The 17,106-nt window shown below is 54.1% G+C and overlaps 1 protein-coding gene across 1 annotated transcript in view; it reads left to right on the top strand.

The window, feature by feature from the left end:
• Window positions 1-17,106, top strand: part of HSPG2 (heparan sulfate proteoglycan 2) — a 142,339-nt gene that overhangs the window by 46,974 nt on the left and 78,259 nt on the right. Inside the window, exons 4-6 of the mRNA XM_011990146.1 lie at window positions 4,197-4,268; window positions 4,373-4,428; window positions 4,528-4,652. Coding sequence (XP_011845536.1) covers window positions 4,197-4,268; window positions 4,373-4,428; window positions 4,528-4,652 — 253 coding nt within the window. The remainder of the gene's footprint in view (window positions 1-4,196; window positions 4,269-4,372; window positions 4,429-4,527; window positions 4,653-17,106) is intronic.

Below are 17,106 nucleotides of genomic sequence, written 5' to 3' on the forward strand. Positions count from 1 at the left end.
TTACTCTGTCAGCGTCACCCTCCGTACCCAGGGAAATAGCAACTCTCAACGGGCCACTCCCCGTCCCCTCACCCTGCTGTGCTTTCTTTTCAGCGCTCTCACCATTTGACATGTATATTTGGGGTATTAATTTATGGTCCATCTGTCTCCTACTAGAAGGTCAGCCCCATCAAGGGCAGAGAATATTGTGTGGCTCATAGTACCTGTTCCTATAACGATTACTGTTTTTTTCCCCTTCTCTTTCTAATACTTCCCAATACCTAATAGCCACTGTTTACTGGGCCCTCTCTACCCATCAGGTCCTGGGCCAAATGACTCACAGCTTAGCGCCACGAATTTCACAGGTTCCTGTCACAGGCTGCTGTCACTTATGTATTAGAGATGAGGGTGGAAGGTGCTGCAGTGCCTTGCCCAGAGCCACCCAGCTGGCAAGTGGCAGAGCCAGGCCTCCGGCCGGGTTAGTCCCACCCAGAGCTCACACTGTACTGCCTCCTGTGTTGGGTTAACGAGATCAGAGCCTTCATCCAAACTAGGGACTCAGAATCCACGTATGATGGGATTGGATGGATCAGATTTGGGGGTAACTCTCAATCTTTTGGGGGTTTCCCCTTCTAGCCTTCCCCTTCTTCCCCGTGCCCAACACACATTTCCTAGGATGGCTCCTTCCCTGGGATTAGTCAGTTAGTTACAGCCAGGCTCACTGCCCCAGAATGACAGGTACCCTTTGGCTGGGGGGACCCGGCAGCTAACCTGAGGCTTGGGGGTGGGGCAGGGAGCAGAGAGTGGGTCCAGGTTCCTGGCCATCCCTAGGCTGTCTGAGGGCAGGTGGACAGGATGTTCCCTGGGGCAGCAGACATTCCTGGTCGGAGGTGACAGGCAGTGGGGAGATTTACCATTTCCGGTAACCCGAGTCCCTGTGATGTCGCGTTCTCCTGCCAAGGACACGCATCCCTCGCTTGCCAGCCCTTCCTGCCATTTCCTAGACTGGGCCTGTCTGACTGGGGCTTGAAGACAGGCTGGAGGGACCAGCTCTGGGTGCCAGAGGTTAAGACTGAGGGCTCCGGCCCTGATTAGCACCCCCACAAAGTCCTAGCCCATTGCCACCCTCCCAGAGGCCTCATCTCTGTAGCCCCTTGTCCTAGCCTTTGAGAATCCTTGCCCAAGGAGAGGAGGAGGTGGCTTCGTGAAAGGTAAAATGACCCTGTGTTAGGAACCAAGAGGCTGGGTCCTGGATCTGCCTCTGCCATCAAGTTGCTGGGAGGCTCCTTTCTCTTCTCACAGCTGCCCTAAAGCACCGTTCTTAACACTCTGCATACATAATCCAGCTTTTTTTTTTTTTTTTTTTTGAGATGAGCCTCACTCTTTCGCCCAGGCCGGAGTGCAGTGGTGCAATCACAGATCACTGCAACCTCCGCCTCCCGGGTTCAAGTGATTCTCCTGCCTCAGCTCCCCGAGTAACTGAGATTATAGGCGCGTGCCACCATGCTCTGCTACTTTTTATGTTTTTAGTGGAGATGAGGTTTTCACCATGTTGGCCGGGCTGGTATCAAACTCCTGATCTTAAGTGATCCACCCGCTTCAGCCTCCCAAAGTGCTGGAGTTACAGACGCAAGCCACTGCACCCAGCCGTAATTATTAATCCAGCATTATGGGGGTATGGGAGGCACAAAAATGAGGCTCAGAGTGATAAAGTCACCCAGCAGCCAGAAGTGTCAGAGACAGGATTGAACCCAGGCCCTCTAAGTCTGGTTGGTTCCCCATAACATGCTCACTTCCCTTCTCTGGGACTTGGTTTCCCCGTCTGATAAACGAGGGTGTTGGGCTAGGTGATCCCTCCCAGCTCGGACAGTGCAGGATCCAGGAATGCATTGGAACCTTTTGCAGGCAGGTCTCTCCTGTGTCTCATTCTCCCCAGGGGTCTTTGGAGAGCTCACTCGCTTGGTGTGTGAGTTCTTGGGTGGATAGTCCTGGGAGAAAAGGAAGAAGTGGTACTTACACCTCATAAGTGCCCGACATTAGCACTTTGGTTGTCCTGTGGAATTCTTACAGCAGCCTTGTAAAGGGGTCATGTTTATTCCCATTCTACAGATGAAGAAACAGAGGCTCAGAGAGGTCAAGTGATTTGCCCAGGGCCACACAGCTAGGAAGTTGCCAGGCTAAAGTGTCCAGTCAACAGTTAACAGTGGTATGGGGTGGCATGTGCCCAGCACACATCTCCTAGGATGGCTTTGATTTATTAATAAAATATGATAAATATAGTAGTCATCCCAAAAAACTATCAACGTGTCTCGGAGATTTGAATACCTCTGCATCCAAACTACATCTCCCAGGCTGCCTCTGACACTCAGAAGTAGCCCAGAAATCCTTTTGTTCAGTGGTTTCTTGATTTCTGCTTTGGAAAGTATGGTCAGTTATAATTATGGGTATGTGAGAGTTCAGAGGAGAGAGAGCTGCGTGGGCTGGATGGAGCGGGCTGGAAAGGCTTGGCACCGAACTGGGAGTGGAGCTGGGCTGGCCAGCAGCTGAGGGGGCTGAGATGAGCTGGGGTGGGCCAAGTTCACAGCCTCCAGGGACATTTCCTGAAGGGCCTGTAATGGGGCTGTGCACCAGGGAAACTGCAAGCCTCTTCAGGACCCCCTCCCTCCCGGCCCTGCACCTCCCCACGGGGGCCCTGGAGTAGGCCAGGCTCCAGTTAAGGCATGTTCAGCCCCAGACCTTTGCTCCGGCCTCTCCACCCAGGCTTCCCAGGGAACTGGGTAAAGGGCTGCACGATGGGACAGCGGGGCCAGGCACCCTGAGGCTTTAGCAGTTGACAGCATGAGGACTGAGATGACCCCAGCCAGCCCGCCCGCCCCCTCCACACCCCCACTCCCTGCTTGCTCTGGGACCCTTGGCCCCGAGGCCTCAGCAGCTGTCAGCAGGGAAGGGTGACAGAGGAGGGCCAGAGGTGACTTCCCAGCCTGCCCCTTCTCCCCCTGCTTGGGCCAGGCCCAGAGCTCTCCCCAGCTGTTGTCAGCAGCTGCAGAGCTTTGTTCCCGAGCCAGCTCTGGGTAGCCCCCTCCTCCCAGCACATCTTCCCACCATCCTTCACAGCTGCTGCCCCTGGGGAGGGGCTGGGGCTAATGTGGGAGACAGAGTCACATCCTTTGGTTCCTTTGATCCTACCAACGACCTGAAGAATAGGAATTCATGCCCTTGTTTTTACGGAAGAGTAAACTGATTCAGAGAGGCCAAGCAACTTGCTTGAAGTCACACAGCTTAGTGGCTGACTTCAGGCTCCTGGCTCCCCACCCAGTGCTCTCCGACTGCCTTTCTTCAAAGTGCATTTGCGCAGGATGCTGGGGGCTTCAGGGCTCCTGGGCTTGACTCCCAGCTTGGCCATTTAGGACCTCAGGCGAGCTGCTTAACCAGCCAGTTAGGACCTCAGGCGAGCTGCTTAACCACCTGGGCTGGAACTCCCATTTTCTTGCTTGTGAAATAAGATAATGGTACCGACCTCTTGGAATTGTTGAGCAAATTAAATGAGATAATTAACGTCAAGTACTTAGCATAAGGCTTGATGTGTTCTTTGTGCTCAAGCTGAGAGCTGGCAATGTTACCATCGAGGGTATTAGCCACCTGTGTGCCTGGCATTCTGGGTAGTTCTACGGAGGCTACAGACACATTCCACAAATATTTGTATCAGTCAGTAAATATTGATTTGGCACCTACTGTGTGCCAGGTGCTAGAAAAAGGCAGTGACAAAACAGACCACTTCCCGTTCCCGCTTATATTCTGCTTCACAAGGTGTCTGGAGAGACACTGCTCATCCTAACCATGGAAGCCTCTGGAGGGCTTTCACACACTGGGATTCACATCCACGTTTTGCAGATGAGAAAACTGGGACCAGAGAAGATCGATGGCGGAGTTGGGCCAGGACCCAGCTTTTCTGAGGGTCTCAGGCAGTGCTGCTGAGCACGGGAGGCAGCCCTGTGGGCGTCCTGGAGGAGGCATTTTACGCTGAATCTTACAGGGCCTCAGGGTCTGGCAGGAGAGGTGGGGAACAGTACAGGACGCAGCCACCACAGTCTGGGCAGGAACAATTTCAGGAAGGTCTTAAGGAGGGCAAGGCCTTTTGTTCCCCAGGGAGGAGGGCCCAGCCAGAGCTTTAAATACCCTGGGCAGCCCAGAATAGCCCCCATTGTGTTGTTCTGCAGCTGGGGGACCCAGGGAGGAACCAGCATCGCCGTGGAGGATCCTGAGGGGGCTGATGCTGGCAGATTCTGGAGGTGGGGCGGGGAGGTCTTCAGGCACTTCCCTATATGGTGCGGTGGCATTTCTGTGGAAGGCTTTTCCAGTCTGGCTCAGGCAGGAAGGCCTGCTTTGTGGGAAGGGTGGAGCAGCAGCTCAAGTTCTGCGTGAGCAACGTGCAGCTGAGGGGGGAGCCTGGTGGGTGGGGGACTCCCAGGGACAGCTCCATGGCCGACTGAAGGTGCCTCTTTGTGCACCAGAGGTATGTGTGCATTGGCCCACTGGGTCCTCCTGTAGGTGGGCCTAGCCCAGGCCCTTGCCAGGGCCTCCTGGCACTGTCTCCTGCTCTAGCTATTTTAGGCACTGGCTGTGTTCGGGCTTGGAGAGTGATGGGTAATCTTGCCCAGACCAAGGCTGCTGGGGTGAGGTTGCTGGGGTACTGCCTGGACTGCCATCCCAGCTCCCTGAATCTTTGATCACTGTAGCCTCTGCCCCTGGCTTCAGCTTCAAAGGGTCATGGTCAGCAGACTCTGAGGGGATGCCAACCCCACTGATGAGGCAGAGAAGGGTGCCAGACAAGCCTGTCCCTTGGGGCATTCCCTGCTCTCAGTATCAGAAATAGTTGTGCTTTTTCTAAGCAACTGGTTTGTTTTTACATTATGAGACATGGAATCTAGGGACCGGTCAGGTTTCCTTCTTCCCATTGGCTGCTGGCAAGCTCAGGGCCACATGAGTTGTCCCTTTCCTAGATCTCTGGGATTCAGCATGTGCTCTCTGTCTGCTTGCCTCACTCCAAGCTCCATCTGCCTGCCCTGCCTGAGTTTTTCTTACATATCTTTAGTTAATAAAATGTAATCCCCTCCTTTAGCCCTGTTCCCTTTGCGGGTGGGACACAGCCGAGAATTTTAGAATCCTAATGTTGTACAGTGTCAGTGCTCTAAAATATCAAAGCCAGTGGAAGCTAAATAACTAAATAACAATAAAACTAAAGATATTTCCGTATCTTTAGTTAATATTTTCTTGACTGTTAAGTGCACATCTTTGTAACCTCGCTGCAGCCTTTTTGGAACAGGGCAAGAGGGGAGGTGTAAATGAATAATGAGGAGGGCTAAAGGAGGGGATCACTCTGTCGCCCAGGCTGGAGTGCAATGGCACCATCTTGGCTCGCTGCAACCTCCACCTCCCGGGTTCAAGTGATTCTCCTGCCTCAGCCTCCCAAGTAGCTGGGATTACAGGCATGTGCCACCAGGCCTGGCTAATTTTTGTATTTTTTAGTAGAGTCGGGGTTTCACCATGTTGGCCAGGTTGGTCTCGAACTCCTGACCTCAGGTGATCCACTAGCCTCAGCCTTCCAAAGTGCTGGGATTACAGGCATGAGCCACTGCACCCAGCCTGTCCTGACTTTGTAATCCCCTCCTTTAGCCCTGTTCCCTTTGCGGGTGGGACACAGCCTAGAATTTTAGAATCCTAATGTTTTAGAGTGTCAGTGCTCTAAAATATCGAAGCCAGCGGAAGCTTTGGGATCATTTAAGTTGATGGCTTTCAAACTCGCTAAGCAGTGAAACCCTTATTTTAATCATAATAACAGTAATAATCACAGCAAACACTTACAGAACATTCACCATGTGCTGTGTTGTTTGTAGCATTTTACATTTGTATTTAATCCTCACAATAGCCCTATGAGATAGATACTATTACTATGAATGATTGTGCCCATTTTACAGACGAGGAAATGGAGGCACAGAGAGGAGAAATGACTTGCTCATGACCTCACAGCTAATCAAGGGCTGAACCAGATATTTATGTAGAAGGTGAGAATATAAAAAGGAAAGGGGTGGATTTGTGGCCAGGCACAGTGGCTCATGCCTGTAATCCCAGCACTTTAGGAGGCTGAAGCAGAAGGATCTCTTGAGACCAGGAATTCAAGACCAGCCTGGGCAACACACCGAGACCCCATCTCTACAAAAAATAAATTAGCCAGATGTGGTGATGTACCACTATACTCTCAGCTACTTGGAAGGCTGACGCAGGAGGATATCTTGAGCCTAGGAGGCTCTGAGGAGGTCCACTGCCCTCTAGCCTGGGCGACAGAGCAGAACCCTGTTTTAAAAAAAAAATTGGTTGTGTTTTGATGAAAGTGAGTGTTTGGGAAGGGGCCCAAACTCTTAACGGTGCCCCGCTTCCACCTCACCCCTGTCCAGAGTGGCCCTGAGGCTGCTGAGGATGGACTGGAGAGCCGCGACCTAGGGTTGCTTCGTCATCAGACAGAGGGGAGTCTGAGGCCCAGAGAAGGGAAGGGACTCGCCCAAGAGAACAGAGCTGGCTGGGAGCCCTGTTCTCAGTCCCTGCCCTGAAGAGCACCAGCACCCCCTCGCCTGCATGGTCCCCAGCCCTGGGAGTGAACCCCTACCCCGGTCTCTGCACTCGGCCCGGAATGAAGCTCTATTTCTCTCTGGGGCACAGGTAGCTCCAGACTTTCTGGAGGGTCCCTGCAGACCAGGAATGACTGGGTGCTGGACGACCTTCTCTTTCACCTCCGACAGGACTCACCCCCTGAGAGAGCAGGCTGATGGCCAGGGAGGGAAGGCTCAGGCTGTGTTTGGATTTCTCAGGTGACAGATGTCAATCACCCTGAGAAGAGAGAACACACCCCTCCTACCACCAGCTAGCCTGCCGCCAGCCTGCTTTTCCTTCCATGGGGACTCGCGGCTTTTCTTATCTTCTTGAAGAGCCTCCCTTACAAAGCCCCTGGGTACTGGGGAGCATATCTTACATCTAAAATCTTACTTAAGGCTAGCTTCAGGGAAAAGTGGAATGGTTGGCATGATGTTCCCAAAGTGTGTTCTGTGGAACCCTAGCCTAGTGAACTTTGCATAAATAAAGGGTTCCAAGTTAAGCAACTTTGGGAAACGCTAAATAGTTGCACGTGAGGTCCCCTCCAGTCCCCCAGCCCCATCATGTTGCTTCAGCCATTTAGGACTTAGGGAGGCAGCTCAGCTTTGTGTAACCAGCCTTTCCCAGATGTGTTTGTCTTCCCCGCGCGTATTCCCATCCCAGTTTTTGTGTCCGGGAAAGGACGTTATCATGAATAAAGCAGACGCGGGGCGCTTCAGGACGAGGACCCCTTGCTCTGATTTCTAGCTCTGCTGTCCACAGGCCTATCTCAGCCATGGGCTTGGCCCTGTCTGCCCTTTCCTCTCCTTCCATACAGCAGATGAGGAAAGCCTGGCCTGGGGGCAGGGGAGCCGACCTCCTTGGCCACAGCTGCCGGGCCGCCGTTCCAGCCTGTTTTTTCCTGTTGCCGATGCCCACGGGAGCAAGCGCTGAGTGGAGTCACTGAGACCTGGCTGTCTGGCTGTGTTGCGCAAGGCCCTGGAGCCAGAGCTCTGGCCCCTACTTGCCTCCGAGGCCCCCCACCCACCCCTCCGGGATGCTCCTCAGTGACCATGGGCAGCCTCTTGTCGCCCTGGAGACGGGCTTCCTAGCAGGAAAGTCCCAGGCATCATCAGTGGGACCGGGTGGTACGGAGTTCCTTCCGGGTGTGGAGCCAGGGGTCTTAGGTTCTAATCCTGTGACTATGGGCAAGTCAGCTCTCTGAGCCTCAGCCTCCTCACTTATAAACCCCGTTAATTAATCAACTACTTAATTGTTTTTAGAGACAGGGTCTCACTCTGTTGTCCAGACTGGAGTACAGTCGTGCAGTCATAGCTCACTGCAGCCTCAAACTCCCGGCTCAATCAGTCCTCCTGCCTCAGCCTCCTAAGTAGCTGGGACTACAGGTGTGCACCACCGCAACAGGCTGATTTTTAATTTTTTTGTAGAGACAGGGTCTCACTATGTTGTCCAGGCTGGTCTCGAATGCCTGGCCTCAGGTAATCCTCCTGCCTCAGTCTTCATTAATTAATTCAACAGTTTTTTGGTTTTTTTTTAGATGGATTTTCGCTTTTGTTGCCCAGGCTGGAGTGCAATGGCATGATCTTGGCTGACTGCAACCTCCGCCTCCTGGGTTCAAGTGATTCTCCTGCCTCAGCCTCCCAAGTAGCTGGGATTACAGGCACCTGCCACCACACCAGGCTAAGTTATGTATTTTTAATAGAGAGGGGGTTTCACCATGTTGGCCAGGCTGGTCTCGAACTCCTGACCTCTGGTGATCCACCCGCCTTGGCCTCCCAAAGTGCTGAGATTATAGGCGTGAGAGCCACCTACCGTGCCCAGCTGAAAGGTGACATTTGAGCAAAAACTAGAAGAAGGGGAGCGAGTGATGGAATATGTGGGGACAGTGTCCCAGGCAGGGGGCTTTGTGTGTTTGAGGACTATTGAGGGGATGCATGTGGCTATTTTAGAAGGCAGGGAGTTGGGTGAGCACAGTAGCAAAAGAGATTGGAGTGGGGCGTGTGTGTGTGTTTGTGTGTGTGTGTGTGTATGTTTATGTGGGTGTGTGTGTAGACAGATTACATAGAACCTGGTTGGCCATGATAAGGGCTTTCCTCTCACCCTTTGGTGAGTCAGGAGTCATGGGAAGTCCTAACCTGACAGGTTCAGGAAATGGCCGTGGTTGTTAGTGGTGTCTTATGGCAACATAACTTTGTGGAAAGTTCCGCCCATCCTTCCATAGTCCTGGCACTGTGCAAGGGGCATTCATGAAATCTGTGGGCAGTGACCCAGGAGGGTATGGGCAGGCCCAACCAGGTTGGTGTGCCTTTGAAGCCCCACAGACATGCCAGGGCAGCAGGGCAGCTGGGAGCTGGAGAACCTGAGAACCAAGCCAGGCTTTTTGCAGGAGGCTGGCACGTGAACGCTGCAGGTGCTGCCGGCAGCCGAGGTGCCTGGCGGATAGTGTTCAACCCCCAGGGACCTTCTTGCTGGGCAGCCCAGGCAGAAGCTGTTCCCGCTTGGGCCACCCCCACTGCCTTGGCCACACCTGGCACATGGGTGAGGCAAGGGCATTTCCCAGTGGCTTCCTGGTTCCCTGTAAGTTGGCAGGCAGCTCATTCAGCCACCAAGGGAGACCCAGTCTTGGGTTGTCTGTGGCGGACGGAGGAGAGTGCAGGGACTTTGTGGGGACAGGGGAGACTTGGCCTCTGTGACTAGCACTGGGTCAGCAGCACAACTGAAGGACGGCGTTTTTAAATGGAAAAGCCCACTCGTGCCACCCTCTGACTCCTCTGCCACTCACACACGTGTCCCGCTGCACCAGGCTTCTTTCTGCCCCGCAAACGTGCCCTGCCCTCTCTGGCCCTGGCCTCAGCGTGTGCCCTCCCCTTCACCTGGTCCACATTTCTCCACTTTACTTAGGCGAAGTAATCTCTCAGGCCCCAGCTGAGTTAGCATTTCTTCTGGAAATCTTCCCCAGCCTCCCAGCCACCTCCCTAAGTGAGGGGACCCTCCCCTGGTCTCTGCCAGCCCCTATCCTTCCCTTTCAGCACTCTCCTCGCATGGTGTTGCCAGCATGTGGTTCTGTGGCCTGTGTCCCCCAGGAACATGGAGTTCTGTGTCTGTCCATTTCATGTTTTGTCCCCCAGGCCCAGCACATAATAGGTACCCAGTAAGTCAAGGTTGAAGTGACTTGAATTGAACCGAATGGGACAGATCTGATCGATTCTACCTTTTTTTACTGATGAGGAAGCTGAAGCCCCCCATCTAGAATGTGGCCAGGGTGGCCTGGACTTGGGGGTGTCTGACAGCACAGCCTGCTCTGCCCCACTGGCTGGAGGTCAAGTGTTCTCGCCAGTCCCCCGCCTGGTCAGTGCCAGACCAGGTTGGGTACCCACCCCTAGCGATGTCATAGGAGCCTCCAAGGCAGAGACCACCTGGGGCCTGCCTGGAGAATGGCCAGGCAGATTCAGAGCTTGGGACTATGCCTCTCAAAGAGGTCACTGCCTCACACTTGCCTCTCCCAGTAGCCCCAGGAAGGAGGCAAAGCAGGGACCTTTTTTTTTGCTTCCATTTTATTTATTTTTATTTTATTTTATTTTATTTAGTTATTTTTTGAGATGGAGTTTCACTCTTGTTGCCCAGGCTAGAGTGCAGTGGTACGATCTCGGCTCACTGCAATCTCTGCCTCCTGGGTTCAAGCGATTCTCCTGCCTCAGCCTCCAGAGTAGCTGGGATTGTAGATATGTGCCACCATGCCCAGATAATTTTTGTAATTTAGTAGAGATGGGGTTTCACCATGTTGGCCAGGCTAGTCTCGAACTCCTGGCCTCAGGTGATCTGACTGCCTCTGCCTCCCAAAGTTCTAGGACTACAGGTGTGAGCCACCATGCCCGGCCTTTTGCTCCCATTTCATAGCGGAGAGAACTAAGTCTGGGAGGGATTGTTATGCAAAGACAGGGGGTGTCTTAGAATGGATTTCAGGGCTCCTGTGACCTAGTCCCCTCCTTCCCTTTGGATGAAGTGTTATGGCCTCTGTTGTATTAATGGGAACTGAGGACTAGAGGTAATTCTGGCGCTTTCAAGCTGTGTAATCTCGGGCAGGTCTCCTTCTGAAGTTCGCTTTCTTCTGTCAGGTGGGTTAATTTCCACCTCAGGACTGTTGGGCAGGTTCATTTATCTGGTTTGTCCGTGAGTCCGCAGATTTATTAGTACCTACTGTGTGTTTTCTGTTTGGGGTTGCAGCAGTGCTCAAAACAGATCAAAGTCACTGCCTTCTGCGTGTTGTTCGCATGGACTGAGATGGTGGGTGTGGATGCCCAGTGCATACAGTAGGGACTCACTAAAGTTAGCTAAAAGATAAAGGAGGCCGGGGCTTATCCAAGGCAACATGGTGAGTGTGGGGCTGAGCTGGGACTAGAAACTCCAGACCCCCGCTTCCCGCCCTCTGGGCCTCCGCTGAAGGCCCTGACCTGCCCCAGCGCTCCGAAAAGCCCTGGATGGAATGCAGCTTTTCCAGGTTGCAGGCCTTGATATGAGCTTACAGAGGGCAGGGGTCAGAGGTCAGAAGCAGGGCGCTGCTGGGAGCTGTGCCTCTGAGCTAGCCAAATACAGAAGCATGAACCCAGCAGAGGGGAGTCCTGGTTTCAGACTCCATTCCCATTGCCTCTGCTGTGTGACCTGGGTCAGGCAACGGTACCTCTCTGAGCCTGGTTTCCTTATCTATGAAATGAGGATGCGTCCAGTGTCTCCCTTGTGAGGTTGTGGTGGATCTGAGTGACGTAAGCCTTGTGAAGACCTTAGCTCAGCCCCTGGCACAAAGAAGCCCTGGATGCATGTTGGACCCTCTCCTTGTTTGGGGGGCTCCATATTCCTCCTGGCTGACTGGCTGGCGAAGTTCCTGCCACCTTGGGGGCCTCCGTGTGAGAAGCTGGCAGGCCTCCCGAGTGGCACGGGCAGCACAGGCATGCCAGAGGAGGCTGTGGCCACCTCCCTTCCGGCCCGGCGCCCCTCTCAGACTGCCAGGGGATTAAAGGCCTTTTGGCCTTTGTGTCGGGTTCTCCCGCCCCTGGCAGTTTGTACAACAAAGTGCTGCCCCAACAGATTCCTTCCCCTGTGCTGTCTGTCGCCTGTGGACAGGGCACTGGGTGGCCTGGGGGTGGGGCAGGGCACCTTGATCCTGTATCTGGGGCCTGGGTTGCAGCTGAATAGGGGAAGCACTTGTTTTGGGGTTACCTAGGAGCCTGTATCCTGGCAGAGGGGGACGGGGACCTTGTCTGGGTTCAGATCCCTCCCCAGAGATTTGGGGACCATGGGTCACATTGTCTGCTGGTTCCTCGGCAGGAAGCAGGGGAAGGGGCACGGAGGCAGAGCCCGTGTTGACCGTGGCAGGGAGGCAGGTGGGCAGGCAGTAGCTCTTTTGTCTCCCCGCCCCCGTACCGTCTCTGGATTTTGATGGGGTGAGCTCACTCCATCCCCACATGCCTGGAGCCTGGCCCTGGGCAGCTGCAGCCGCCCTGGGGACCATGCAGTGCTCAGACCTTCCTGCCTAGCTGTGGGGGCAGTGGGGGCTCAGTCCCAGGCCTGGGCTACAAGCAGGGTGGGGTGGGCTGGCTGCCGAAGGCATGTGAGGAATGTCACTGGAGAAGCCCAAAGCCCTGGGTTGGTCCCAGAGTCAGCCTCTGAGCAGGCAGACAACTTTGAGCCATGGGACCCAATTCTATTGCCCACCCCTTGCTAGGGTCCTGCCCGCTCAGCCAGGCTCCTCCCTTCATCCCAGATCTGGAGGTGACCCCAGGCCTGAGCCCACACCTCACACTCCCCATGTATCACCCCTCAACTACACCTACCCCTCACCCCTACCCTGCACCCCCTGCGTAGTGCGAACCCTAATGCTTATTAAGCAGTTACTGTATAAGTAATTCTAGTACTTATTAAGCACTTATTGTATAAGTAAACACCTCACTAAATGCCTTACCTGCTTGATCCCATTTACCGAGACAATCCTCTCTGAGCCTCAGTTTCTTCATCCAGAAAATGGAAATAATAATAACACAAGCTCACAGTTCCTTGACCGAAAGCCTCAGAGTCAGATGTGTTTTGGAATTCAGAATTTTTCAAGTTTGAGGAAGGTGACATAGAGCATGTATCCAGCCAGGATGTGACATCCCCACTGGAGTCTGGGGGTCACATCCCATGATCAAACAACAGTAATAATGCTGCAGTGAAACACAGGACTCTTGCTGCTGAGTGGAGTGTACACACTCTGAATAGCTTCATGGTCAGGGCTTGGCACCAAGTGAACTTGCTATAAACTTTTTTTTGAGAGTCTTGCTCTGTCGCCCAGGCTGGAGTGCAGTGGTGTGATCTCGGTTCACTGCAACCTCTGCCTCCCGGGTTCAAGCAATTCTCCTACCTCAGCCTCCTGAGTAGTTGGGACTATAGGCATGCACCACCACGCCGGGCTAATTTTTGTATTTTTAGTAGAGACGGGGTTTCGCCATGTTGGCCAGGCTGGTCTCGAACTCCTGGCCTCAAGTAATCTGTACCAGCTCTCCGTATCTGTACCTCCCCTACCTTCTCTCCGCTCTGTGCCCCACTCTTGTGGTTTTCTCCTCAGTGCTGAGTCCTTTCCTAGCCAGCCTTGTCTGCCTCTTTATCCTCACCCAGGCCAGGAGAGGAGGATCCAGCCTGCATTCATTGTCCCCAAGGACACAACTTGGACCTGGAGTTCCATGTGACCCTCGTTCTCACTAGGAGGGCCTGGACATAGCCCACCTCTGGGATTAGGTGCCTCCCAGAAGCCTTCGCCTACAGTCCCGCCTGTGTTCAAGGAATGCCTGCCCACTGGGGGCCGCCCTGCCTGCATCCCGGCCCTAAGCAATTGTCCTCAGCCTGTTAGAACAGTTCTCTGGCCTGGGCCCGGTAGAGTCAGCTGCCTGCACCCGCCCAACCAGGAACTGGAGGGTCTGGAAAATCCCCCTCTCTGCTTAGCTCCTTCCTTTCTGGCTGAGGTCTGCCCCCTAGACCCCTCCTCTCCGGCTCCCCATCTGGCTCCAACACATGTCTGAAGTGCTGGGTTCCTCTGGGAGGAAGCCGGGCTCCCTCACAGCCGGAGACGGGCTGGAGGGCAGGAAACCTGGGTTCTATTTCTGCCTCTGACCTTGGAGCTGCTAATGGCCCTCCTTGGGACCTGAGGCACATGCTGCATGGCCCCAGGCTACTGCCAGCTCAGGCATCCCATGGGGCCGTCCTGAGAGCTGGTCAGGTTGGGGATAGGGACTGGCCAACCCTGGGCTCCCTGATATTGCTGTCTGCTTAGGCCTCATGGTCAACCCAGAGGTCCAGCCCTGCCTCATTTCCTGGTGAGCAGAAGGCTTGGGGTGGGATGCCAGCTCCTCACCTGCGATCTGGGCAGATGTGTCTCCCGGGACTCACTGGGAAAGGGGAGCATTCATACCTCCTCAGCCACCTCCAAGGGTCACTGTCAACTCAGGTGATACTAGGCTGAGGAAATGCATTACAAAGTGACGTGCAGTGTGGCAGAGAGGCTTTGCAAGAGTGACTCCCAGTGATCTCGTATCTGCCTCATTGCACACCCCAGTCACAGAGGTGGGATAGCACAGTGGCAGCTGCTTAGGTATTGGAGCCCGACCACCAGGGTTCAAATCTCAGCCCTGCCACATGCCAGTTTCAACAGATAACCTTTCTCTGCTCTCTTTGCCCCCCTTCTCAGTGGAACTCCATAAGACCTATAACCTGATTTAGAAGTGCCTGGTGCCTAGTAAGTGCTCAATAAATGTTAGCTGTTATTATTCCTCAAGCAGATCCTGGACTTTCTCGTTCTGGGTCCAAGGTCCTTCTATGGTCAAGTCTCAGGTTCCTTTTGGCTCTTTCTGGGAGCCTCTTTCCTGTCTGGTTCCATCTCCTCTCCCAGATGTGAAATACAGCTGCTGGAACCTTTTGATCTTTAGCTTTTTACAGATGAAGCCTCTGCTCTTGCTGACTTATTCCTTGCTATGGGCCCTGATCTGACCCTGGATCCTCAGACCCTGGGGTGGGGGCTGCAAGCAAGAGCAGACTGGCAGATGGAGGGGTCCGTGCTCTGGGGTCCTTTGGTGGAGTGTGGGGTCCTTCTGTCCAAGTCCCGACGTGCTCTGGCCTCTCTTTCCCCTCTCCCTGCAGATGTGTGTTCCTGGCTTTCTTTCCATGTTGAATCTCACTTTGCTATTTCCTGTCTGGTCCCAAGGCCACCCCTGCCACCACCTCCTGACCAGCTCCCTGCTCCCTGGGAAAAGCTGTGGACCTTGCACATGACTCACCACTCGGTTTGCCTTTCTAGACGGCAGTGTCTAGGAGATGCCGGGAGTCTCAGTGCTCCAGGCATGCCCTCCATAACCTTGGTTGCAATGGGAGGGGGATTGGCATTGACGGAGCCCCCCACCAGGTTGGGAGGACCCCTCCAATCTCCTCTATCCAGAGTCAGTGCCCCTGCACCAGCCCCAGCCTCATGCCCGTGTTGGGTCAGTCAGGCCTGCTCCAGCCAGAGGGAACACTGCCCTGTACCCCACCCAGGGAAGGAGGCAGAACCCCTGGCAGGGGCTGGTCTTATGGGTCTTAACCAGTGGCTGTGGGAATCCCCTGGACATGCAAAATTATAACCACCCTTCTGGGATGGAAGAACCTGACTCACTGTCTCTGAGAGGGAGCCCAGGAATCTGCATTTCTCACCAGCTCCCGGAGGTTCTAAAGCACACTCCTGAATGCACATCCCACTGACACAGCCTAGAAGTCCACAGGCCAGCACTCAGGAGGACAGGGATGGGTGCTTATGCACAGGGAGAGGGCAGGGAGAGGAGAAGGAACAGGAGGCAATGTTTGCCGGTGGATTGTTGGGGGCAAGGGCTCTAGGCCAAAGCAGGAATAAGATGTGGACAATGCAGATGAACAAATGGCACCCAGCCACTCCCCCATCCAGGGAACTCACAGCCTAAGACAGGAGATGCTTTTAGATTGCCCAGAGGTAGGTAGTGCCTCCCCAAAGCAAGTCAGCTTCAAGGAGTGACTGAAATGCGTAGGTGATGACATTTTTGTCCATTCATTTATTCATTGATTCATTCAAGTATTTATTGAGCACAGGGTGCAGAGAAGGTGGGGATGAATTCATCACAGCCCTTGCCTTCAAGGTGCTTCCGTTCCAATGGAGGTACAGACAATAACCTTGTGAGCCCAGGAGGGCCCAGAACCAGACTGGGGGTTGAGGTCACTGTGAACAGCAAGGAGTTAGGACAAAGAGAGTTTCCCATCATCCTTATTGAGGCATAAATACACACAACAAAATATACCCATTTTCAGGGTGCAGTCAGTAATGAGATGTGTACGTCCAGTGAACCATCACCCTAGAAGGTTCTCTTGTGCCCCCTTCCCAGCCACCCCCAGCCTGCCCTTGGTCCCAAGTGACTACTGATCTTTCTGTCACTATGGATTAGACTTTCACCCCCAAGGGTTCATATAAATGGAATCATATAGTTTGTAGTCTTTTGTGTCTGGCTTCTATCAGATCCACGCGTATCAATCAGTCGTTTGTTCCTCCTTATTCCTGAGTAGGTGGAGGAGGTGGTATTTAAGCTGATTTCGGAGGATACATTGGAGTTCGCCTGAGAAACAAAGAGAGGAAGGGCATTCCAGCAGAGGGCCCGGCGTGAGAAATGCCAGAGGCGTGAGGGACATGGACTGTGGGAGCTGTGGGGTTGGGGAGGGAAGGGGACCTGGCTAGCTCTTTGTTTTTTTCTCCTCTTTGGCCTTTGCTCTGGCTTGGACCTCACTGCCTTGTCTACCCCTTGTGGGTTTGGTTTTCAAAAGCAAGACCATTTCCTTCTGGCTTAAGGCCAGGGCAGGGCCTGAGGCCCTCAGGCCAGGCCATTACCAGTCTGTGCATACTTGTGTTTATAGAATCTGGGGTCCAGCCATCATGAATCTGCACACTTGTGGGCCACGGGGTTCCCGGGGTTCCCTTGGGCTCCCCTGGGTTTGTTTTCCTCTAAGTTATTTGGTAAAACTGCTTTGGAAACATCCGGATCTTGTCTAGGGGGAAAGAGGCACTCATTGCCCGGACCCACACCTGAGAAGGCAGGTGTTACGGCCGCTGGGGCCCTTCTGCTCCGGCCCACATAGCACAGGCCCCAAGGTAGAGCTTATCCTGGGCTCAGCAGCAGCCTGAGGTCACGTGGAGTTGACACCACGCCTGTCCCCATTCAGCCCAGATGCTGGGCTCTGCCTCCACGCTGCTGGGCGCAGAGATGAGCCTGTCAGTGTGGCTGCGTGTGCCAAAGCTAATTCTCCAACACAGTGGAATGTGTTCCCTGCGGCCTGGAGACGGGCAGGCCAGAGGGAGGCAGGAAGAGGAGCCAAACAGCCTGGGGAGGAGCTGCCTGGGGAGGCAACAGCTTTGAGCAGCTCGCCCTCGACTTCTGCCTGTGTCCCCACCCATGCTGACCCTGGCCA

This window comes from Mandrillus leucophaeus, unplaced genomic scaffold (genome assembly GCF_000951045.1).
Source record: "Mandrillus leucophaeus isolate KB7577 unplaced genomic scaffold, Mleu.le_1.0 Scaffold370, whole genome shotgun sequence".
NCBI lineage: Eukaryota > Metazoa > Chordata > Mammalia > Primates > Cercopithecidae > Mandrillus > Mandrillus leucophaeus.